This window comes from Telmatherina bonti (assembly GCF_933228915.1).
Source record: "Telmatherina bonti genome assembly, chromosome: 3".
In the NCBI taxonomy this organism is placed as follows: domain Eukaryota; kingdom Metazoa; phylum Chordata; class Actinopteri; order Atheriniformes; family Telmatherinidae; genus Telmatherina; species Telmatherina bonti.
The window spans coordinates 23083005-23108564 of NC_136621.1; the positions used below are offsets into that span (position 1 = coordinate 23083005).

A 25560-nucleotide genomic window follows, 5' to 3' on the forward strand; every position below is an offset into this window, starting at 1 on the left:
TTAGGGTTAAGGAAAGTGAAATTAAACTTTCAATAATTTTTTGCAATCATTGGGAACATTTCCTTATTTATTATGTAGAGATTGTGTGGTTAATATATGTAATTTCATTCAATCTACCTTTTGTTTTGTTTTCTGTATACTTCTTAGTTTACACCAGCAATTCATGTACCTGCTCTTCTTTCCTGCTTCCTGCATCACCTGATCTGCTCCACCTCTCTGTTTACCAATTACTAATCCTACAACTTAATCCAGAATAGACATGGTACATACACACTATCGACCACAAATGTATGATATCAGCTGTCACCTCATATTTAACACATTTTGAATCACACCAGTAACTTTACCTTTATCTTTATCTGATTACTTATACATTATCTTTGATTAAACTGTTCTCTATGCTTTTCCCTGTGCCATTTATTTAGGTGGAGTTAAAAGGTCAGGAAGAAGTCCACATGAATAAATCCACAAGTTAAAAGCAGTAAAAAGATAAATTGTTAATCCAGGTCAAAAATGTTTCTGACATCAGGAGAAAGGCATTAAGCTGAGGAGCAAGCTGAAGAAAATTAATTCAACCTTAAAAAGTGCATTATACTGTAGGAGAAAAGTCCTACTTTCCCCACTAAACTGTTTTTATTTATAACAAAGCAAAGATTTAAATAAATCACTAACATGAACTAAATAACAGGCATGATAGAATTTTTTTAAATAAAAAGCTTATTTATGATCAGCAAAGATGTTTTGTACTTCCTCTTTCTCCATTTCAAATTATGGCACATAAGGACATGGAATAAAACATAATGTAACCATAACAGAACAAACATTGAAGAAAGTTGTGCCTGGCAGAGTAGTAAGTTATGTGTTGTGACAAATGAACTGTGAGTCCAGTTATCTGCCCATCCAGTGACTTGTAATCTCCTGATTAGACAATTTCATATAGTATAGAATTAAATCAAATATTTCAAAATAGAGCACTATATAACAATAATAAAAAATAATAGTAATCATAATCGCAACTAATGCCATTACATGAACAAATCCACTAATCTAATTCTGAAGTCCTTGTTATAACCATGCCCTAAATAGTCATGAAAGTTGGCATCACCATTAACATAAATAATAGTAATAATAATAATCACCATAATCAACAGTTTGTCAAGATGTATTTTTGAGAGCTTTCCTTAATTACCTGAAAATGTATTATGAATAATTATTTAGAAGAAATTACTGAGCCATTGTTTTAAACAGTTACTGTCAGCATACATTTATTATTCAAATATTCATAAGGCAACTGGTAAAGTAATCCTACCAGATACCTGTGCCCTGTTTATAAAGACTGTTGCTGTAAATATCCTAATTTGCAGTATTAAATGCATGAGCGATGTATGAATAATGACACCATACCAGGCTGTTTTACCCATGCTTCTCTATTTCAAATCAGCAAAGTCATCATAGATGACACTACTGCCCTTTTCTTTCTGTTGCTCCTGGCAACGGCTTACAGTCTCAAGCACAGTATTCAAACGGCGACTGAGAGCAGAAAGGTGAGGCTCAGCCAGCAGCGGAGCCACCTTATGAAGGGGATCCAGAGACAGTGAGGCCCTCATAACATCACTGATATGATACTGAGGCGAAGCCAGGAGGCGAAGACGTAACCATGTAGAGCGACGGATTCTAAAGAATTAACGTAAAAAACACAAGTGGAGAGGGAGAGAAAACAAAGGGGCTGTTAGCTAATAAAAAAGAAGAGAACTGAAAAGACAAATATGAGGATAATGTTGATATTTAACATCTCAATGGTGATCAGCATCTCAGTGTTTGCTCCTCCTCTTAAATTAAGTCAAAACCTTTTGTTTGCCAATAATAAATGTAACTCTTTGTGATTGTCACATGTGACTATAGCCACTTTATTTCTGACAATACATCTGCAGCAACAAATGAAAACACAAATTTAAATTACTTGTCCTATGCTAAATTCAACAACATTAATATTCATTTAACTTACAAAACATAATAATGTAGAAACGTCAAATCAGTATAAATAATTGATAACATTTCCCAGCAAACATGCTTGTACCTGCAACACTGCTTTAGTGGGGTTAAGATAGAAGGCTCGTCTTTGGAGTGACGTCCAAATCTGAAGTGATGACAAATCCGGAGCCAGTCACCATCACAGTCAGACCAAATGCTGAATTAGTACAACTCCAGCAAAGATTAAAAACATTAGCACATTGTGTATGGAACACACACCAGCTAAAATACTCACGCTCTCCCATTGTCAAGATGGAGTAGAAATGTATTGTTGCCAAACTTCTCAAAAGTTTCATAGTGATGCCTGTCCATGTTACCTAAAGGAACAGAAATTAATTGTTTACAAATCTGCTATTCCAAACGACTCAGAATAAGTATAAATATCCACAAATGTCTAAAAGTTTTAAGTCCTATTAGGTCAAAGATTCTGTGTGTCATGTCTGTTTTCTTTTTGAGGGGGATCGGCACAGGTATTACATCAGAATAAGTCACATTTTGTTGAGATAAGAGCTTCTCACCCTTTAAGCTTTGTAAAACTTAGATCAGTTTGACATTTAAAACTTTGGATGAAATTTTAATTTTACTGCTCTACAAAAGACAAGGAATCACAGACAGTATAGTATCATCACAAATTTATTTGAGAGTTTGTATAAATCCTAGCAACACACTGCACAAGACACACAGCAAATATTAGCACACTCACATGTAAGTCAGACACAGCCCAGTCGGTGAAAGCAGCTCAGATCACTCACAGTGTACTCACAAGTCTCACCCTTCTCAAGCTACAAAGAACAGGATGTAGGTTGGCACGTAGGGGAACTTTTGAAATAATGTTAACTTCTTTCAGTCCCCAGTTTCCACTCTCCTGTTCTTTGTTTACATACAGCGGGCAGTGGTAGATGGGTAACTGTGTAGGGGAGACACCTTCAGCTTGAACGTTACCTTTGTTCATTAAATATGAACAATTACAAGACAAAGTATCTGTGACAGTGTAGGGGTTCCTGAATTGAGCCTTGACACATAGAAGTGGCATTGAAACTGGCAGAGGGGAGCGCGTTTCCTCCAGGGCTCCTTGCTCTGAATTCCATGATGCCCCCTTTAACTCTAGGCCACACAAATACACAGCACCTGGAGGAAGCAAAGCTGGGTACGTGCTATGGCACAGAACCTGGATGGGCAAGAGCATTTGTCATAAGGTTACAATCATTAACAACCTGGAAATGTTTAAACAAAGAATTTTAATTAAAGTCATTATTATTTACTGAGATCCTACTTCAAAAGATAAATTTAATATAGTTTCATCTGTATACTTCACCTGAAAGTGCAGCATGATATCACTGATATATCTGTGATGCATCTGAGCTGCTTCTCTCATCACTGCCACCAGGAAGCCTCTGGGGTTTTTAAAAGCAGATAGTCGATAAGCACCAGGTGGATCTGATGTACGGCCATGGCAAAGATAAGCACTGAGCAAATCTGCCCTTTTCTCCAAGCGAGACAGGTAAGGGGAGGTTAGGAGCGGAAAAACAGAAATCATGTATGGAACAGGTTGTCGGAGCTGCGTGAGCAGTGAGGACACCAAATCAGCGAGATCATCCCATTCAGCCAAGAGGAAGTCACGAATGGGATTGTGAGAAGCAGATTTCGCTTCTTGAACTATGCTGCCTTTCATGTGTATGAGGTCATTTTTCAGAGTCTCGAGTCTCTCTTTTGTATGACTGTAGGCTGGCAGTTTGGAAAATTGTTCCTGTCCGGTGCTGAAACTCCTTATTTGTCCAAAAAAAGTTTGGGAAGCCTGCAGTAATGAGTTCAAGTTGTGGCTATTGAGCTTGGTTATCTCAGATGGCACATCCTCACTGAAACCCAACAAAACAGAGTCACTGGTTGCTGAATGGTGAAAACGTGGCTCCAAAACCTGCAATAGTCTTGAAAAATCTAAAAAAAAAAAAAAAAAAAAAAAGAATACTTAATTAATACTTCGCATTACCACAGAACCACAAATTCACAATTAAGCCTTATTTTCAAGTAGTACTTGAAAGTACTACTTATTTTCAAGTAGCACTTAAAAAATAAAAGAAAAAGTCCAGGGTACTTATCAATACTGAGATATCAAAGAAGCCCACATCAAAGAGAAGATGTCTGATTACCAAAATGCCCACATGTGCTGACAAAATTTGTATGCATGTGTGGCCCACTGCCCAAAAGAGATGAAGCTATTTCGAAGGATGACTTGGCAACACTCTCCACCGCCTCTAAATCTCCAGAGTCTATTACATGGCCACCGTGTATTAGATTGACTGGGAATGGAAAGAAAAAAATAGTTAAAGCTGGCAGTAAATGCATTAGCAAGGTCACATTTTTTCCTGTTGTCTTACCTGCTATGTACTGCAAAACCTTTGTGCTGTCATGGCAGAGACTGGCAATGCAAATGTATGCATCTGCTAAAGCACACAGGTCATCCTGACTCCTTTATAAAAAAAATGAAACTTCTTATGTATGGGCAAAAAATATACTTAAAATAAAAAAAAAAAACATGTAGTCAGGTTATGTTTACTGTCATACAACAAAGATTTGACACGTAAATCCAAATATCCAGGAAAGAAACATCATATCTTATCTTTGGGTGTTCACTGTTTACAGTGTGTGCACCTATTTCCTCACCAGTGATAGATTCTTCCACAGCATAAATATTTATAGGTCTGTCTCTGCAGCAAAACAGAGTGGAAGATGGCACAGCGGAGAAGCGGCTCCATGTTGTTAGTGGTGACATCTGACCATGACTGGAGCCGACTGACTGACATCACCTGTTGCAAAGAACATCTGAGCTCTTCCTTCAAATCCCATGGAGAATCACAGACGAGCGGAAGGGCACACGTTCGTACTGCAGCTGTAACAAGTGCAATAACTGTCACTAAAATCCAATTATTCATAGAATCTCATACCACACTGATACATTTCATTAACAAAATAAGGGAGATTCCATTAACAAATAAAATTAGCCAGAATGACTTTAGGTGATCGCCTTGTCGCATAGTTGATGACTGAAACTCCAGTTTACTGACTTCAAGATATCTACCTGGTACCAAGTGAGAAGCATTTTCTTGTGTTATGAACCACAATCTGAAGCATGGATGAATCAGCGACTGCTCCTCTGTGTAAAATGAAGAAAGGCAGGTAAGTAAATACCAAAGCATATGCAAGAATTTGACCATCACTTGAGTTGGACGTTCTGCTACATAGCAAACTGAGTGAACAGAGTTTGAACAGATTCTTGATTAACTTACCTTTGAAGGAGGAGATCAACTGACTGATGTGAGCCAAAACTTCATCATCCCATTGTTCCAACAGATGACAGTTATTTAATACCAACCAATGTCCATCATGAACTGCTTTGTCCAGCACTGAAACAATTGTCTCTCTTTCACACTGTGCCCCAAAAGATAGCACTTTAACCTGAACCTATAAGATATTAAAATAAGCACAAAATCAATCAATCACAAAATCAAAAGCATTTGGTTAGAAATAAAGAAATCATTCTGCTTAGTCACCTCATTTTTATCTTTTACACAGTGGGCCAGCTGATTTATTAAATGCAGAGGGTGAATGCTCACTTGCATTTCTTTGTCTGGATTAGGCAATGTAAGAATGATGAATCTTTCATATTTAACCAAATATGTTGAGAGAGCCTCTACATTTCCAGTGTTTGGAAAGTCATTCCAATCCATCTTAACAGGTAAGCAGAGTTGACTGGCAACTAAAAGGTTTGCTAGTTCCTCCAAAGAGTTTGGGAGGATGGTCTTCCAGAGGAGAGCCCGCTGAAGCAAAGAAAGGTGAGAGTGAGAGCGACAGGGAATAATTCCTGCCACAGCTGAAGGTGGCAAACTGAAGTATTCCTGCCACTGTGAAGGAGAAGCACAGAGGGAAGCAATCAGCCCTTTAAAAATAGGAATCTTTTCCAAGCAAAAAAGGCTTGAGTGGATATGAGGAGGTATCCAGCTGGGAAGGCCACTGCAGTCTGAAACTGTGACCGAGCTGCAGGCATCAATTACAGGATGTTCTGTGTCTTCAAAACCACTTAGAAAGGCCAAAATTTCTCCCTCTGAGCAAAGCTGATTGTGCTTGAGAAGAGCCAAAGACACCAAGAGTTTCAAAACAGCAGAGTGGCTCTTGAAGATTTGTGGCCTGTATTGTGTCAGCAGCTGGAGAACCATCATGTTCATCATCTCTGGCAACATGGACTTAGTTGTTTTTCCATTTGTGTCTGACACTAATAGCCTGCCTTTTACCATGAAAACATCTTGCATCACTGTGATGAAACCATGCAGGGAGAAGTAATAGGCAGGAGAAAGGCGGGACACTGCCTGCAGCGCCTGATAGAGGGCAGCAGCCAGCTTCATTAACTCGTGTGGCACAGCCAGCAGGGATTTGTGCCGTTCCAGTTCCTCACTCAGCTGTTTGACTTCAGTCTGCAGTTTCTTCATTTCTTCTTGACAGACAGCCACATGGGAAAGAAGATATTTGTCTTTCAGCAGAGAGGTGTCAGACTGCAGGATATAGTCCATCACAGCATTCTGTGACAAGAATGTAAAAGTAAATGAATGAACAGGAAATATGAATATGAACTAATGTCATAATTGTTCAATTAGTAGTATTTAGCTTGGAATTATTGCACTCTTATTCAGTTCCATTTAATTTTTCTTTTAGTAATTTTCTACACTAGTAAGTCTAATTAGGAATCTTGGGTAAGCTGGGTCCTATCCCAGAAATGATCAAGGCAAGAAGCAGGATAGCACCCTGGACAGGTTGCTATTTAATTTAATTTAATTTAATTTAATTTAATTTAATTTAATTTAATTTAATTTAATTTAATTTAATTTAATTTAATTTGAATACATCAGGTCACAGCAACAGCTAACTATAAATTACAAAGGTCACTTAAATATATTCAATCCACAACTGGCATAATTCCCAAATTGAGTTTATACAATAAATAAACTGAAGGTCAGTTGGATTTGAAGTCTAATAAATGAGGAAAATAACAGGAAAACTGTTCAGTGGAGGACAAGACAACTCAGGAAAAGAGTAACAGTACAATCATTTCAGTCAAAATAGCTCATCACACAACACTAAATAACCAAAACAAACAGAACAACCCATAATGATGCTGATGGTTTATCTGTTCACCTTTTCTGTGACCAGTTTCTCCTGCAGGACCTGATTGTAATTCTGAAATCGTAAGCGTTGAATCAGCAGGTCTCTGCATTCGAACTGTAGCAGCTGTGTCAGCATCAGCTCCTGGATCTCCTCTGAGCTCAGAGAGAGGTCAACCACATGAACTCGAGTCAAAATGGATGCATGGATTGCTGGGAAACGAGAGTAAACTTTAAGTTACTACTTTCAGATACTGTATGTAAATAAGGGTCATTTCCAGAGGATAAAGCTCACAACTTGTAGTTTTTGGCTGGATGGGCTCTGCCTCCTGACTAATTATTGTTTATATACGACATGAAGTGAAAACTAATCTGTGCATACCGTCTCTGTGCTCTACATTAAAGTTAAAATAATTCAAACTTGTGTGTTGTGCTCTCTGATGACGCCTTAGTAACAATAAACTCAGAATTCCTGTCCTGCCACAAGGGTATTATGAATTCACAACAGGCCAATGCGAAAGAGACTTAAGGGTCTATCTCTTTGTATATTATCAATTAATTTAAGGGTAATAATAACAAAGCTGAGTACGATATCTGTATATGAACCCCTTACTGCTGTTCAGTAGACTGACAGGCAGATGTGTGCTCAGGAATAGGACAAACTTGGGGTGGACCAACTGAGGAGGCTGCTGCATCCCTGGAAAGCAACATCCAGAAGGCCGTGCCAATTTTTCCATAAACTCAGGACTAGGAATTGCACGTTCTACATGAGTAACTAGGACTCTCAATCCTGAAAACAAATAGTATCAACAAATATAAAGTTATAAAAATAAACTTTTATGTTGTCAACATTGCATTTATCTTGTTGTACCTGTTCTCACCTGTCTCAGCAGCATGGTCCAGCTTGTTCAGCAGCTCCAGATCATCTGCACAAACCACCATACCAAACCCCAACTCCTCCTCAAGCTTTGCATTCTCTCCTACAGTACACATATTTAACTTGCAATAATTTGAAACAAACATTTGAATCAATTTATAATTCCAGTGTTATTCTGTATAACAAATAGAAAAATGTAATATAAAAATTACAATTTAAAGATTATACACTTTTTATGTATAAAAGACAGACTGTACATAAAAAAGCTTTGCCTTGATTATGATGTTCATCATTTTAAAACCATCATGACTTAAAGTGCAAAGCAGAAAAAATGTTCATAAGTTTAAAAGTATACCTGTTATGAGCTTGTTTTGAGTGCTTAGCTCCAAAAGTGGCTCAATGTCAGCCAGTAGTGGGCAGCGCTGAGGAGTACTTGAGAAAGTGAAGCCCCACAGCAACAGCTTAACCAGCAGCCTGGTAGACAGAGTTTCCTCAAGCTGCCATTCATTCAATCCTAAAGTCTGAGCAAGAGGCCACTGCAGGTTCTCAGTCACAGTTACAGGAAAACCAAGAGAGGGTTTAATGTCTACATGTGTAAACAAAGAACTTCTGAAATCCTTGGGATTTTTGTTGATAATCCCTGTCTGGCAAAGCTCCTTCCACTTTCTCAACAGTTCTGTGCGTACATCAGGTCCAAATGGTCCTAAATATGCCATGACAGCAGCCAGGATGAGAGAATCACCGGGTATGTTTTGACGACGCAACTCGGCCTCCTGAGTGGAAAAAAAGGAAAATAGTCAGAATTTGAATAAAGATCAGAGTATAAAACCTTAGTGAAAGATTCAATTATATTTACATTATTTACAGATTCTACATTACCCGACACGCAGTCCTCCAGTCCTTAACATGGGTCTCCAACTGCTCAACACATGTAGCAGCTTCACTGTCTTGGGTCTCAGCCTCATGTAGCTGCAGCATCTGCTCCTCCAGCTCTTTTTGCACTAACTTAAGCTGAAGGTTAACATCTTCATTACGCTGATAGGCCTCCTTTTTGTACTGCCTGGCCAAGTGGAATTGAGTCCTTGCCTCTCCAACACACACCTCTACCTGCCGTTTGACTACCATTTGGTGTTGCACGTGGCAGCTCTCGTACACAGCTTGGACCCATCGGCAGAGGGACTCACAGGCCTTACTAATCTCACGTACAGACTCTGGCACAAAGTAAGGACTTTGAACTATCTGTCCAAGCTGCTGCAGCTGTTCATTTGTTAGACTACTGCGGTCAAAAAATTCCAGCTCCTGGAAAAGGGAAAGAAATTGGAAAGACTAAGCAAGTCTGCTTAAAACAATTCAAAAGTATGGCTAAGAAAGCTGTTTATTACATCTGATCATAAATTAATGACTCAACAAAAGAACTTTGTTACCTTTTGTTATATTTAATACAGTATATTAGCTTGCATTTCAATATGTGTGGGGTCAAAATGGTTGTTCCAAAACTTTTTTTTTTCACACACCTGGAAAAAATTAGATTGTCCAAGAAGTTGCTTGGCACTCTCCCAGCCCAGAGGACGATCAAACAGCAAACACAGGGCATCCATGATCTTCACCACTCCATCAGGTGGATCTCTGTAGTGGCGCACTTCCTCGAGGTCAGATGGATTCAAACACTCAAAAATCTTGAGATAAGACATGAATACTGGTTCTATCTAGGGGAAAAAATAAAATCATGAAAATTAAGTTAAGTGGTTGTACATATGATGTTCAACACCCTCAGATGTTACAATAAATAAGTAGGCATTAACAAAGGGATTAACATATTTTCTATATAATTTTAAATGCGGGTATTATAAAAAAAGAAATACCTGTTTCTGAGCTTGATTAATTTTCTCTTCTAGATGATCTAGCTCATTCTGCTTTTCAATATATTTTTCAAGGGCTTTCTCAAGCAGACTCTTCTGCTCTTCTACTTCTCTAACAAGCTCTTTTTCGTGCTGAAGGATTGAAACAAAAGAAAATACAATTTATTAGAATATCTAAATAAATAAATTTGAAGTGAACATTGAACATTACAGCACACAAATATGCTAAATAATAAATAAACCATATCAATCAATAGTGATCAGATTTAAATGATTATTGTTATTTACCTGTTGTGTCTTAGAAATTTTTGTTTGCAGTTGTGTTACATGCTGTTTACACTGCACTGTTGTGTTGTTCAGGACTTCTAAACGAGCCAAAGCATTGACAACTCTGAAAAATACGATCAAATTGCTGAAAAACACATGTAGCTATTTTTACAAGAACAAATGCTACATATGTGAGTATCTCTCTTATTTCATTGTATTAGTAATTTGGTGAACCTAAGGACAAAGTCTATATTTTACTGTAACACAAATCAAAGTTTTCCTCAAATGATGTTTACAACATTATTCTTCTCTTTTATTCTCTATAAGGATTTCAGATTTTAGGAGTACAGTTGTTACAAAGTTTACCATGATGCAGTTTCGTCATGTATTGTTTAGCATTTAGTTTAGAGTGAGTAAATTGTACATTATTTGGCATCATTTATGTTATTAGTTACCAGAAGCTGGATTTTTATTGATGATAGAATGTATGGTCATTTCAGCAGATAAGGAATATTTTTACATGTGACTATTGGTACAAGAGAACATTAAATCCCAAAGACACAAAAACAACACATTCAACTTTGCAACACAAAAACAAACAAAAACATAATAGTTAAGCTACCTGCTGGCTTTGATCTGCCATTGTTCCTGTAGCCGGTTGCAAAGGTATCCAAAATCGGAAATAAACTCAATATAAGTCCTCGGACTAAAAGGTTGAGCTCTTAAAAAGGTAGAAGCATACTGACATGCAGACTGGTGGATTCCTGCCATTGCCACAGTAAGACTGTGCTCTGAGCAATCTTGGACAACTTCATGAAAAGACAAAAAAAAAATAATAATAATAATAATAAATATATAAATACATATATATATATATATATATATATATATATATATATATATATATATATATATATATATATATATATATATATATATATATATATATATATAAAATTAGTAATTCAACCCAGCAAACAAATTAGGTAAACTCCAGGCTACTTTTGGTGTTGTGACTCACTTTTATAGGGACAGATTTTTAGGCACTGGACAGCAACTTCAACCAACGACTTGTTGGACCAAGGCTTATATATCTCGACACAGCAACTGAGTCTCAGGGCCTTGGCTATTTGTCCCTGGCATGCAAAAAGAGAATAAATAAAAAAAGTAAAAGGTTAATGGTGCTATGCATGTTCAGAATGCACAGGTGTATATAGAAAAAGGCTGTAAAAAGTCCAAATGTCGTACTAAAATCATGTTGTGAGAAAGGTGCATAATCGCATTGATAGTAATTTGGTGAATTACTTACTCTCCAACTTGGTGTCTCTTTGCTGGCAGGTATTTCACTGTCATCTAACACGGTGAAAGGCATCAACAGGAACACGTGGATATTACTGTAGAACAAACTATGTATAAATTAAACAAACTACTTTTGATTCTCCAAAGAAATATATACAGAATTTTCCACATTTAGTGTATTTTTGGGTCTATTTCTTGGGTCTTAAAACTAGGGTGTTGCATAGTAGTAGGTATCAGTTGGGTCTTTATGATTAAATGATTATTTTGGTTTGCCTCTTACTTATCACTAATCCATTTGTCCATCAGGTATCTTCTTGAATGTTTCACAGCTGTCACTCTGGAAACAAGCTTCCTCATCTCGTCCTCTGTGTAAAGAGCTGGGTAGGCTCTCTGGTCCATCGCTACCAGTAATTCTTCTCTGATGGGTAGACTGACTTCTTCATGGACCAGGATTATTACATGAACTCCATCCACTATAGCTCGATTCCCAGCTTCCTTCAGGATTTCATGCAGCTTATTTTCATTATTTGAATATACTTCCATCAACTGATACCCTGTTAGGTAGGCAGCTAAACGCACAGCAGTTTTACGGCCTGTTCCTCTGTCTGAGCCTATGAGTACTCCATGACCCCCAGGTATGAACAAAGCCCTTAGGATGTGTAACAGCTGACTAACCGCTTCTCTGTGTGCAAAGTATTGTTTTGTTATGGCAAATATATTATCAACTTCCTGCGTTTTCTCTTCCTCTTTTCTGTTTAGGAGTGCACATAGCTCAAGCACCAATGCATTAAGGTTTTGCTCCTGATAAGAGCACCCACTGAATGACTTCAGTGCCTCAAAGGACTCAGGACCATACACAAGCTTAACCATTAACTCTTCCAAAAGCTGAAGAATGGTTGGCTGTAAAGGGTGAGATTTTGTGTTTCCATCTTCTGAGGAAGGATTTTCAGACTCAAGAGAAGATTCTGTCAGTGTATTGTCTTTCTCACTACATACTGACATGCCAGCTGGTTTAGGCTCTTCAATCGGATTTGTAATATCAACAGCCTGATCTATTGGCTTACGGATAGATGTTTTGTTTACAGCTAATGTATCAACTGCTTGGTTGCTGACAACGGATGGGTCCTCTAAACCGTCTGAGTGGACATTATCAACCAATTTACTTTCAAAGTGAGTTGCTGCCGTCTTGACTAAGAGTGACCGAAACCTTTTTCTTTCATCCTCTGTACAGAGTCTATCACTGAAAGTACGCATGCACTCATGCATCCAGAGATGTACGATGTTTAAATTCGACGGTTGGGGGCCTGAGAGAGCTAGACAAGAGTTTGATTGTAATTTTTGAATTTTCTGCATGGTCTCTATGGGTGAGATGTCACTCTGTGACAGGAACATTCCTGAAAAGACCTTATGAAGGTCATGATGGGAAAATCTGAACTGGGGCCTCAGTGCATTTGGCTGGAGCTGAGCACAAACAGCATGGTACAGATCTTTAGTAGCAGTGATAAGACAGTTTGACATATCCTCACTGCTGCACTTTTGTGGCATTTCTCTGAGCCAGATTTTTAGTCGTTGAGAATGGATAGACAATATAACATCTGTTGAATGGCTGGGGAGCACAAAGATAGAGAATAGCCGTGATAGGCGTAAAGATATCACGTTACTGTGCTGATTTCCCAATTCAGATATACAGCACGTAGTCATATAGCTAACAAGTCCAGAACTCAATAAGCTGAAGACGTAGTTGTCAAAAGTCAGAATCCCTCCCTTTGAAATACTCTGACGCAGAGTTTCCAGAGCCATCGACGCTTTACCTCTGACATCTGTCAACACAGACATATTGATCTTAAAAAGCTTCATATGATACAAAATGAGATGGTTTTATTTAATTATCTTACTCACCACAAGGGGCTTCATGCAGATCATCCACAAACAGGAGAAATCCAGGCTGTTCTCTTATGAAACCAGCAACATCTTTACACTTCTTCTGTCTGCAGATGCTGTTCAGTATAATGCGCAAGTCTTTGGCGCTCAGGAGTGGACTTGCTGGAAGGTTAATGTGTGGCCTGTCAAAACTTAGTAAAGCTTTGCACAGTGTTGTTTTTCCAGAAGCAAGTTCTCCAGCAATCAATACTGGCTGGTTTGCCGCCAGCATCAGGCTCAGGAGCTGCTTGTATTTTCCATACTGTGTAAATACATAGAAGACATTTGTGACTTGACGGTCAAATAAAAATTACACAGAAATAAAAAAATTTAGATGCATTAAAGTAGTAAATCAGGTATTAAAAGTATTTTCACTGTGATGGGCAGAACACTTGATACCTTTGGAATGACAGAATTTGTCAGCGGTGTGTCATTGGGGCACATTTTACTGCTGATGCCAAGAAAATGTTCAAATACACTCTCTTCATCTGGAACCTCAATTTTATATCTGCAAGTGAACAGCACCTGCCGGGCTAACAAGTCGAACTGTGGCCAGTGGCTAATGAAAGAAACACAGTGATCTGAAGAATATTAGTGTTGAAAGTAAACAAATAAAACAGCTGAATATTTGTACATATTTGTACAATACACAACAGAAAATAACCATTAAGATTCTCTAACCGAGAATGAAGATGTCCACCAAATCCCCAAATGTAAGCCACCAGGAAAAGATTTCTGCAAAGCAGCTCCTGTTTACTTTGGGTATCGGTGGCCTCGGTGTTGGTTACATCTAAAGTTATATGTGAGAAAAGTGATACAATTTCAAGAAAAGTGGAAAAAATTACAAGAGTTAAAGGATTGTTGGCTTATAAAAGATAATTAACATACCTCTTTCTCCTGTTTCTGATGTGGTTTTATGTTTTTTCAACTGTGCCACAAAATGTTGCAGAAAGGCACGCAGGATCCTGACAAATGACATAATTTCTTGCAGACCGTATCTTTTACTACATCCTCTTTCAAACTGGTTGGCAGAGGTCAAAACGTTTTGTCCAAGCAAACTCAGAGTGCTGAAGAAAAGATCCTCAGCCAAACAATTCCACATTTTTACAATTCCTTCATCCAGCTTGTGTTCACAAGTCAGAGCATTTATTTCACTCTTCCACACACCTTTCCACACATCAGTACCCATGAAATAAATAACGCTGCAGTGTGTCACTGCAGATGGACTTGCATTTCGTAGGTCAGTCATTTCCATAAAGAGATTAAGGTGTCGCTGAAAGGACGCTGTTTCAGTTGAGGACAGATCCAGGGATGCATCCTGAGAAGTGCACAGTGTGATGAAATAATCTAACCAGCCAGGCTGCCCTACAGGCTCCCCATCCAATACCAGCCACTTCACTGTTGATGTCTGACTGCTTTTCCTCTCATTGTAGATTTCAGAACGTCTACAATCACACTCTCCAAGCACCTTTGCAACAGCTCCGTCTTTCCATCCCCTCTTGTCAAAGAAGCAGCCAAACAGTTCATCGTTGCTCAAGGCATTTGGAAATAAGACTAAAGTGTCAATGGAGAATCTTTTCGATGTAAACATGTTTGGTCCTGTCTGTGAAGAATTTCTTTGACTCATATTTTCATTTTCAAGTTTTTCAGTTTCCCCAGAAGCAAGTCTATTTAGAGCCCCAGCCAAAGCTCTGTAACAGGTTGTCTTTCCACTCCCTGAGGGGCCTATAAGCATGACTGCCTGAGAAACCTTTGTAGCTTGGAACAGCTTAAGAGCATTGTGAATTGTTTCCTTGTCACAGCAAAGGTGTGTTTGTTGTAACTCCTCTTTAAGTGCATCTTCAAGTTGAATGTTTTCTCCTTCTTCGGTGTATTGTTGGAACTGTGGAAACTGACAAACTAAAGGAAATGTGTCCTTGAAAATTGTGTAGAATTCTGAGTCTTTCTTGTGCTCAAGTACCAAGAAAGATAGAATTGCTTTGACCAAGGCCGTCTCCTCCATTAAAGCCCATATAACTGACAGCTGAGAGCTGCGTAGTTTTGAAAGCTGTGTGGTTTCTTTATTTTCCTCAAAAAGTTGGGCAGGCATATTTTGCAAAGTCATAAAATCGGTGTGTGAAGCAGTTGAAACTTTAGCGTCATCTGAAATTTCTCGTTGACATACAGCATGTTGTAACTGTACTTCAGAAACTGAGATGATCTTCTGTAAGACACCAAGAATGCAGCTGTGATGATCATGGAAAAATTCAGGCAGGCAATTGGAATCTTTGGCCAAGCTGATTAGAGAAACCAGACGATGACTCAAAGACATGGCTTCTGAGAAACCAATGGAGGTCAGCATTACTTCTGCAATAATCCTGCAGTCTGGACGTGTTAAAACAACAGGTCTGGTTGCATATCGTAGACTGTCTGGAATGGTGGATGTAAAGTCCTTTGAAGAGATGAGAACACACGCATAGCTTGGCTTGGCAGAGATGCATTTCCCCAAAAGTACAACATGACATTCTGGATCAGACATATTTGTGAAATCTGTCACTCCTTCAGCATTTTTGAACTCTGACTCCTCATTCAGAGTTGATTTTTTATTTCTTTTTAACTTGGACAAGGACTGGTATATGTCTACGAGAAGCTGTCCCAGCAAGGACTGGACACCTTGTGTTAGTAATTCCACAGAGCTCAGTAAAAGCCATGCGCCTGTTTGAAGTGCACCCAGGAGCATCTGCTGAACAACGCTAGGTCTCATGCTTGGATGGCACTCTTTAACAACAACCTGTTGCCCAAGTGCTTTTCCTAGCTGGACTGTAGTTGTTGTCTTTCCAGACATGGAAGAGCCACTCACAAATCCACATTTTGAGCTTGTCAGAGCAAGGACAATCCCAAGGATTGCCTTTTCCGTGGAGGGGGTATGCACTATCACCAAGTTTTGTGGTCCAGAATACTCAAAGCCATACTGGAACCGATGGCTTAAAACATCCACATAACATGTTGGATTAACACTTTCTTGCAGACTCTGATCTTCTGTGTTTATATGATACTTCATCAAGCTCATCCACTCAAAAGATGATTCCAGTGCACATGGTAACTCCATTAGTCGAGACAGCTGTTGGGCATGATTCATTGTAAGTTGCACTAAAGCACCCAAACACATCATTGAGTACCTGGAAACCAGTGATTCACTTTTAGATCCTTTAACTCCTTTTCTTATGGTGTTGCCAAGGTTTTTCAGTTTTGCTGAGGTGTAAACCTTTATCTTGTTCAACATCACTGGACTATTTTCTTGGAAAGCCTGTAGAACAATACTGCACCAAAGTGCTTCCTCGACAACCAGCAGACACTGAAGAGGATATTTAGAGAGCAGATGTAGTGCAGGGTGTGCATCTTCTATGCACTCATCATTACCAGATTGGATGCCTTTAACTGTCTTGTCACAAGCTAAATCTTGGCTGGATGGTTCAAACTGATTTCGCAGCATAGCACATTGTTTCATAAGCTTCACCATGGTCAGCTTCAAATGTTTCTCAAAGTCCTTGAGCCAGGATAAAGCATCAGGATTTTGTTCCAAAGGAGGCTGAAAGGCAATGTGCTCTTGGTGGCTGCCAAAAAGGCCCAGTACTGCCATCTGTCCGTGCTGTTCAGATGAGCTCCCCCAGCCCTTCATATTTCTTGGATTAGATATTTCACAGTCCACTTCAAGCCAATGCACTCCTTTAAAGCATTTGCAAACAAAGGGTTGCAATGTAAAAGGTGTCTGATGAAAAGAAAGTAGCTGCACCACTTCCCAGTCAGTCAAGAACCAAAGTCTTGGAAACTGCTCACAGAATGTGTGTATGAGGTCCAGCATTTGGTTGTAAATGGCTTCCATGGTAGACAGGCCATCCTTGAGAATCTGACAAAGATTACTGCCACAGAAACTGCCCTTTGTCTCAGCGGAAACAAAGTTTAACACATGGAGGTCATGTGATACTGAGAGCATCAAATCCTTAAAAGTCTTGTCAACTGGTTGGAAAAGTTTCAGCTATGAAAAACCAAACAAAAACCAAACAAAAAACATCATGTTAGTCTAAAACCCTAAATGATATCTCTATCATAAAATGAACATTGAAAGGTTTTTCAAACGTGTTCTTATTTGGGACATACCAGGTCTAGTCTTTGAACACAACAGGATGTTTCTTTAAACATTCTTGTCAGGAAGGCCCACATTTGCTGATATCCTTCAAATAACTTAAGTAGGTTCTCTACAAATGTTTAAAGAAAAGGCATAAAGCAAACAATGTGATCAAATCTAATAAGTCAATCTTTTTTATCTTCATGTAAACATTTCTTTAACACTTTTGTCATCACTGTCTTACCAAGTTCTTGTAGTGACTGAATCCAGTCCTCCAACTGCAGCCTGAACTCGACACTGTGTTGTGACATCAGTATAGTGGACAGAGTTATTAAATCATTCTCAACATCAGCAGAGTGTGTTTCTAGACCTGCAGAAGAGAATGTACGTCAATTTTCAGCAAGACATAAGAAGACTTTGAGATTGCACATTTCTTCCTTGTGGGAGGACCTAATGGAAGAAGAAGTAGTTAGTAAGTTATGTTAACTTAAGTAAGTTACATGGTAGACTTTATTTAGTCTCACCAGTAATAATGAACCTGGCATCATCACAAGAGTGTGATGTTGCAGTACAGACATGTGAAATGATGCCTTCTGTGGGCTTCTCTTTGATATGGAGAGTAAATTCACTCAGCTGGAAGAGTCTGTCTTTCCATTGTAGACAAATCTTTTGGAAGGTCTGCTCCATATTCCACTCTGTTTGTGCATCCCTGCATATCTGACAAAATAAAATGTCCAGTTAATATCTTAACAGCTTTGCTGTTTTCTGGGTATAAACTACAACTTATTTACCTTAAAAATTTGTTTTTGGTGTGCTTCAAGTTGTTGAGACATTATTTCAGCAACTATCACCTTCTTCTCTGGAACATATAGCAGGCCCATATCTGTTGGACGGTATGGGCAAATAAGTTTCATCTAATTAGAAATGCTTTGATTCTGTCTTGAAGTATACATGAAATAAAGTGAGGGCAAAGTCTCTGACCTTGGAAAACAGCTTCCCAGTGTTTTTCTCTAAGTTTCGAGCTGTGCAGCTTCATCATGATTTCAACCTGGTGGCTTAAGTCTTCCAGGGCTCCTAGAGTCTGCTGCAGGACTGCATCATCAGCAGGTATGTTACTTGTCAACATTTGTGCTTGGTTTTTCCACTTGAGAGTTTTTCCTGCAGTTTCTGCCACCACAACCTGAGAACAAAAACAAGGAAGTCTACAGATGACAATAAAAAGGTTATTGTCTACTTATTGAGTGGCTGAACTGGAATTTCAAATAACACAGTATAGGTAGGTAATGCTGACAGCTTAAGGTGTTATCGTCACAAAAATATCAAACCTTCTAAATGTTCTACTTACATATATTTGTGAAGCAGTCTTTATGAATGCATGCATAAGAGATTTGGACCGATATTTAGATACTCTAAATAACATAGGGCAATCTATTAAGGTAGGAGCATATTTATTTCTATAAAATGGTATAACTTTGTCATCATTCTGAATGCAAATCGATCAATGCCTTAATGCCAAATATATTTTACTGTCTTTGTATTAACTAAAAAAGTGGTGAATTAACATGCTACCTCACTGAACACTTGTTGCTTCCACTCTTCAATCCAGGTAGCGTATTCTGCTTTGAGTTGCCACAACTCTTTATGGGCTGTGATCTTCTGAATATCAGTCGTTATATTTGTCAGATCTATTGTTTCTTCTAACCAAACAAGACAACAGAGCAGACAGATTTGACATCTTATAACTACATCTTTTTGCTTTGTATTTGTTGACAGACTAAAGATTTCTGGTGTTTTTCTTTTCCTTTAATCAAGCAATTACATCAAAACCAAATTCAATGCTCTACACTGTGTTTTTTTTAAGTCTCAAAAGTTGTTTATATTGCCTCACCCTGTATGCTTTCACTGTTCCTATTAAGCTGTTGTAATTCTTCATAGAGAGCTTGCACATGTGCACACATGGAGTTCAGTTTGGGGACAATCTCACAAGCATTCTGGCTCTGGTCGAGGAAATATCTAGATGTAGCCTTGTAAACTACATTTTTAAGGTCACAGGCCAAAATTGAAATTGTTGTGTCCAGAGTACAAGCCATTGAAGGAAGCCTCTGTCTCACAACGCTGTCTGCTTGCTTTAAGAGGAGGATGAAAGAATTCCACAAGTCCAGCATCTAAACAAAACACACACTGCAGTTGAAAAGAAATACTAATAACTACACAGCACAGCTATAATGTTGTTAATAAAAATATTATTGATTTTCTATGCCACCTAACCTTTTTTTCCAAAGTCAGCTCCTGCTCCGTCATCTCCCTGTAGGTCATGCAAATAGTATTATGGAGGGAGAGATTGTACTCCAAACATTTCTCCAAGTCACTCAACGTTTTGGAAGTTTCCCTAACCTGCAAAGAGATGAGAAATTTTATTTACTGTTTTATTTCTTATTTTTTTGAGCTGTCATATAAGTAAATTATGTCGAAAATATATCTATTATGCCCCTTCATAGTGTTCTCAGGGGGGAAAAGTGCTTCTTAAGATGTTTAAATGTTTAGATGATTCTGCACCGTGCACTATACCTGGGACCTGGGTTGTTAACAAATCTGTCTATAAAAACAACTGCATTTAGACATAAATCGACTAAGTAGCACCTCATATTTTTGGATATTCATTCATTCATTCATTTTCTGAACCGCTTAATCCAATTCAGGGTTGTGGGGAAGCTGGAGCCTATCCCAGCTGGCTTTGGGCGACAGGCAGGGTACACCCTGGACAGCTCGCCAGTCCATCGCAGGGCCACACAGAGACACACAACCACTCACGCTCACACTCATTCTTATGGGCAATTTAGAGTAACCAATTGACCTAATGTGCATGTCTTTGGATGGTGGGAGGAAGCCAGAGTACCCGGAGAGAACCCACGCATACACAGGAAGAACATGCAAACTCCACACAGAAAAGTCACGGACCAACCCCCCCCCCCCCCCCCCCCCCCCCCCCCCCAGCCAAGGATCGAAACAGTGACTTTCTTGCTGTGTGCCACAATGCTAAATACTGTGCCACCATGCAGCCCTATTTTTGGATAATCAAATATAAATACAGAAAACTTTTCTTCTGACAGGAAATGTCAGGTCTCATTAAGACACAAAAGTTCTATCAAGATTTTCAAGTTAAAAGCAATAAGGCGTTATTGTTAATTATATATGTCATTAAGTTAGGCTGTTTTAGCTATTATGCATAAGAAGCCTCTAATTTCTCTAACATTATTATTTTTTCTATATTTCTACATTTCTTTAATTGTCTATGCAAATGTGCAATTCAAAAAAGTGTCTGTACCCTGAAAGCATATGTTGAGAACTCCTGTAAGACTTCCGGTTGTGTTCTGAGTTCAGATGTAATCCTCTCCAAGACCAATATGAAGCTCTCTGTGCGCAGTTTCAGCTGCTCATCCAGCTGATGTAGCACTTGCTGCTCAATTAGGTTCAACCGTTGTCCTAAAGATATAAGGACCTTTTTCAGTTTTGTAAAAAAGTAGGCATCTGGGATTGTTAAACTGTGAGTGACACTCAAAGGTTACTCAGAAAAGATACATTTACATCCTACAAACACAACATACCAAGAGTTTCCTTTGTCTGGGTACAATGGATGATGAACAGTTGGTCAGAGGTAGAAACTGACGCATCAACTGTGTTGATTCTTTCAGTCCAGCTTCGCAGTTTCTTAATATGCTCCTCATACACAGAAGCAGGTTGACCCATCATGGATTCTAAACAAACTGGACTCCACTGACTTACAAATAAATGAATATCTCCCAACCATGCATAGTTCTTACACACCTGCTGGATTTCTAGTTCTGCAGCCTGTATAAAGAGAAATTCGAGTATTAACAGAAATACACAGAAGTCCAAATTCTTCTTTATATTTAAAAATCATACATTAAGATCAACTCCTATTGGATTGATTGGATTGGAAATGATTAGTGTCAGTCTTGCCTGCATAATCTTGAGTTGCTCCATGTCAGCTTGCTTTGTAACGTCATTGATGCCAATCTGCCACTCTAGTTGTGTCTTAGAGAGAGGATAGTAGCAGCCATGCATCATATTGCTTTGCACCATTAGAACAGTTGCTTTAGGCAGCACCAGCTGGTGAGCTGACATATCTCTGTATGATTGACCAATCCTCCTGTCACTGTTTTTCTCTCCTTGGAAAAGAAAAAAAACAACTATTCTGTCTTCCAAATGAATAAATCACAAATCATCCAATTTGCCACTGATCCCTCAACAGTATCCCGACACAAGTGATCACACTTATTATGATACCTGATGGTTTAACACAGGTGTCGTCGGATATTAAATCCTGAAGAGAGCTATGCACACTGTTGCTGATTTCTTGGAAGAATCCACAGCTGTCACACATCTGCCAGGGATTAAAAAATTTTAGGTAGTCATCAATTCATATTCACTACTTGAAAGAACACGCAACATATTTTCTATAAGTGCTTGATATCTGTACTGATGTTTAATTGTAAAATACCTGAATAATAAAGTTGCCAGCTGTCAGGAGGCATTCACTCACTGTTTCTTGGAACATATGGACTGGTGGATCAATGGTCAGCTGACTGCTTTCACTGAAACAAAGCTCAGTGTAGAATAGACAGCACTGCTGGGAGGCCATCCTCTAATAAACACAAACACATCGATGGGATTAATTAAATTACATCTAATTACAAGTCATTCTTTATTTTCTTATCATTTCATTTAGCATTCGCACTTATAATGATTTAGCTTTGAATTAATATTTATAGTAATAGTTTGGGTACAAGCTGCAGCCATGCTCGCACTGAAAATACCGCATGTGTATGGAGTTATGAATGTTCTTGTGTCACCTTTAGACGAGTGAGAAAGGAAATGGCATCTTGTTGGATGATTGTGGCAACACTCTGTACAATCATTTGATGGATGAGGGCTGCAAAATTTCCCAGTTTCTGCAAGATGCTTTCAGACTCTTCTAACTCTTTCTTCAGCTTATGTTGGTAAGCCAAGTGCAGGTGAATGGGCTCATAGGACCTATTAGGTCGTTTGGCAAGTTTTATTTGCAGCTGGAGTTCCTTGAGAGTCCGATAGCTTTCTTTTTTCACCTGAAGATATAAAAATAACTTTAACGCTGATTCTAACATTTAATAAAAAGTTTCTTATGCAAATTCAGAAATATCCTAAGATGTTCTTTGAAAGGTTTTTCAAGGTCTAATATTATAGCCAAGAAAAAGAAATTTCATGTGTCTTATTAAGTCAAAAATTATTGGTAGTCTTAACAAAAGTAAGATGCCATCATAGTAATACATACCTTATTCAGAATGACAGCATGGTACTGAGCTAACTTCTCCAGAATCTGAAAACATTCTTGTTTCTTCTTCATCATTTCAGTCCTGAATTCCACCAATGTGTAGGTTTTAGAGTCATCCAGGGGCATCCAATGAGTCTCTTTAAGTTCTTCAAGTACTCTGAAAACAAATAGTGTCTCAATAATCTGTGGTTGAAAAACTTTACACAGAGATTTCAAGTTAAAAGTTAGGTAAAATCAGCAGACCAGTTAGAGTTACTGTCAAGTCTGATGTAACACTAAAAATATGTTTCCTAATATATAATGAATGTCAACAGCCAGAACTTCACTGTAATTAATATTGTAACTCTTAACTTACCCAGTAAACAAATACAGAGCATTTCTGAACTGTGGTACGGCTAGAAGAAGCACATCTTTCAAATTCTTACATCTGCGATGAAAAATGACCATGTGCACATTTTGTTGCCACCTGCAAAAATTTATGAAACAAGTTAAAGATAAAATAGAAAAATTATTAAACTATTTGCTTTCTAAGGGTTGGCGATACAAAGCGTGGCTAATTCGCATTACCAGGCAAAAGCTTTATGAAGTCTGAAGTCCCTAAAAAAAGCGATCTCCTGTAAAGCAGTCCACAACACATATTCTCTGTACCACTCTGCAAGACTGACAACTCCACCAAAACCTGTCTTTGTCACGTGAAGTACGGTGTCAGGGGAGAAGATGTAGTGCTCAGAGCCTGCATCATTGAAACTGACCACTCGCAGGTCATAGGGCCTGTGAACAAAGAGAATAACGGACTCAACTTTAATCTTTAATGTGAGAATTCCTTTGAAATGTGCATGAGAGGTTCTAAAAAGTCTGAGATTTAGCAAAGGGACATATCCCTTTTAGATTATACCTGTAAGTATTGCCATCCATTTCTTTCAGGTAAAAAAACTCCAAGCTGCTCGAGTTTCTTTTCTGGGCGAAGAAATCGGCAACCTCAATGCCAGTAAGAGGACATGTTTTAGATTTGGTTGTTTTTCCATCTGTCCTTATATTTTTGTTTTTATAAGTTGCCACCTTGATGGATTCTTCTTTTTCTGTAAAACTAATAAAAAATAAACAAATAACATAATCAACAAATAGGAATTAATTTGGACATAGAAACATGGAGAAGCAAATGATAATGGCTGCATTTTTTTGTATTTGGTAACTGATAAAAAAAATATTAACAAATGTTTGTATCATATGGGGATTAAGATAGAGTGTCAAAATTTATTTCCAGTTTAAATTGTGTCAAAGGCCGAGCAAGGCACACATAGGTCTTACATATAGCCACCATTACATATTCATAATGCTTTTCTAAATTTCTTTCTTCATTAAGTTTGATTACTGATTTTAATTTAGAAACAAATGGCACAATTTCACATAAAACCAAATGAGAAATCACACATCCAAAACTTCCAAAACAGTATCACAGTAAGCCAAATCTCTTCAGTGATATTAACATTACCTTTGTCCTTTCAACTGAGTCGCTCTGATGGGGTTTAGATTAGATTCTTCTGTCCATTTTGATTGACACATGGTTCCTCTGGGCCCTACTTGAGCAACAGGATAAGATACTTCTGGCACAGACAATGGTCCATCAGAGGGCACATTTTTCAAGATGGGTGCAAAACTGAACAGGGGCTTAGCTACAGAGAAACAAGGTAGCTCTGGGCATAGGGGTGGTAAAGTCAGTTCAGGAGAATGACCATTTTTTTTAACCTTGGATTTAGATTTAGCCTGAGAAGATCCATCACTGGATCTTGTCTTTGAAGGGGCAGCGAACATGCTGCTGAGCTCTTGATGAATACCATCCGCAGGTTTGTGTGTAACTATATTTGTCTCAATTTGCCAGTCTGGTCATTCCCAAAATACTGAAAGGAAAAAAAAAAAAAAAGTGATTAGGTCTGACGTCTGTCCACAGTACACCCTGTTTTCAATGAGATATACTACAAACAACGCTCAATTAAATGGGAAAAAAGAAATTAAAAAGACATGTTTAATAATAATGATCACAACTTTAAACAGTACAGATAATAAGTAAAAATCTGTTATAGTTATCGCTGTCATATTATCAGTTTTGTCTGTATGTAATCATAATTTTTAAGAAATTAGAAAGATTTCTTTAAGAATAATTTTCATAACTTTATTTAAACAGTCATAGTTTTGGTAAACATTACATAGTTACTGCTGCTGTACTATTAGTATCATCTGTCAAATATAATAATCATACGTTTCTGAACATACTTGTACACATAAAATAAAAAAGGGTGTCATTTTAAAAAAAAAAATTATTTAAACACTGCTCATGTCTACTGAAAGGATTTTGTCTCGTGAGATTCGTCCAAAGTTAGTCGCCCTATCAGGGCGAACAAAGACATACACAGATTTTGCTTGCTTTGCGTGGTAAATTATTTCGACTTTTATGCTTTATATCAGAGATATTGCCTGGAATAATACGATCACCCAAATAACACAAGCTTCCTTTAAGTCTGATCTACATGACCCTACAATAAACTTACGTTGCTATTCTGGCAATGACAGAGTTTGTTAGCTAATTATTATGCTAACTGTTTATAAGGTCAAGTCGTTGAATAAAATATCAGAAAACGGTTTCTATATCTTCAACACTTTCTCATGACAATGTTGAACTTCAGATACCGAGCGAACAGTACATAACACTTAGAAGGCTAAAA

At 38.1% G+C, this 25560-nt stretch overlaps 2 protein-coding genes across 2 annotated transcripts in view; both read right to left on the reverse strand.

The window, feature by feature from the left end:
- Positions 1 to 1427: 1427 nt before the first annotated feature.
- Positions 1428 to 25560, reverse strand: part of LOC306773386 (extracellular serine/threonine protein kinase FAM20C-like) — a gene marked incomplete at both ends in the record, with an annotated part of 32098 nt that continues 7965 nt past the window's right edge. The window contains 3 exons of the mRNA XM_079263176.1: positions 1428 to 1674; positions 2078 to 2137; positions 2267 to 2348. Coding sequence (XP_079119302.1) covers positions 1428 to 1674; positions 2078 to 2137; positions 2267 to 2348 — 389 coding nt within the window. The remainder of the gene's footprint in view (positions 1675 to 2077; positions 2138 to 2266; positions 2349 to 25560) is intronic.
- Positions 2780 to 23755, reverse strand: dnhd1 (dynein heavy chain domain 1; the record flags this gene model as incomplete). The annotated part of the gene is made up of 42 exons (XM_079264973.1): positions 2780 to 3199; positions 3347 to 3966; positions 4227 to 4328; positions 4407 to 4498; positions 4693 to 4918; positions 5108 to 5182; positions 5316 to 5490; positions 5580 to 6602; positions 7216 to 7394; positions 7795 to 7971; positions 8063 to 8161; positions 8414 to 8831; positions 8938 to 9357; positions 9573 to 9764; positions 9921 to 10049; positions 10206 to 10308; positions 10807 to 10993; positions 11206 to 11320; positions 11494 to 11578; positions 11764 to 13303; positions 13383 to 13665; positions 13803 to 13962; positions 14085 to 14193; positions 14292 to 17418; positions 17541 to 17638; positions 17753 to 17878; positions 18033 to 18225; positions 18300 to 18391; positions 18490 to 18688; positions 19078 to 19205; positions 19397 to 19673; positions 19777 to 19902; positions 20834 to 20991; positions 21114 to 21357; positions 21490 to 21698; positions 21817 to 21913; positions 22031 to 22174; positions 22383 to 22634; positions 22841 to 22997; positions 23196 to 23306; positions 23408 to 23611; positions 23736 to 23755. The coding sequence occupies 42 exons, from the start codon at positions 23753 to 23755 to the stop codon at positions 2780 to 2782; spliced, it is 12891 nt and encodes a 4296-aa protein (XP_079121099.1).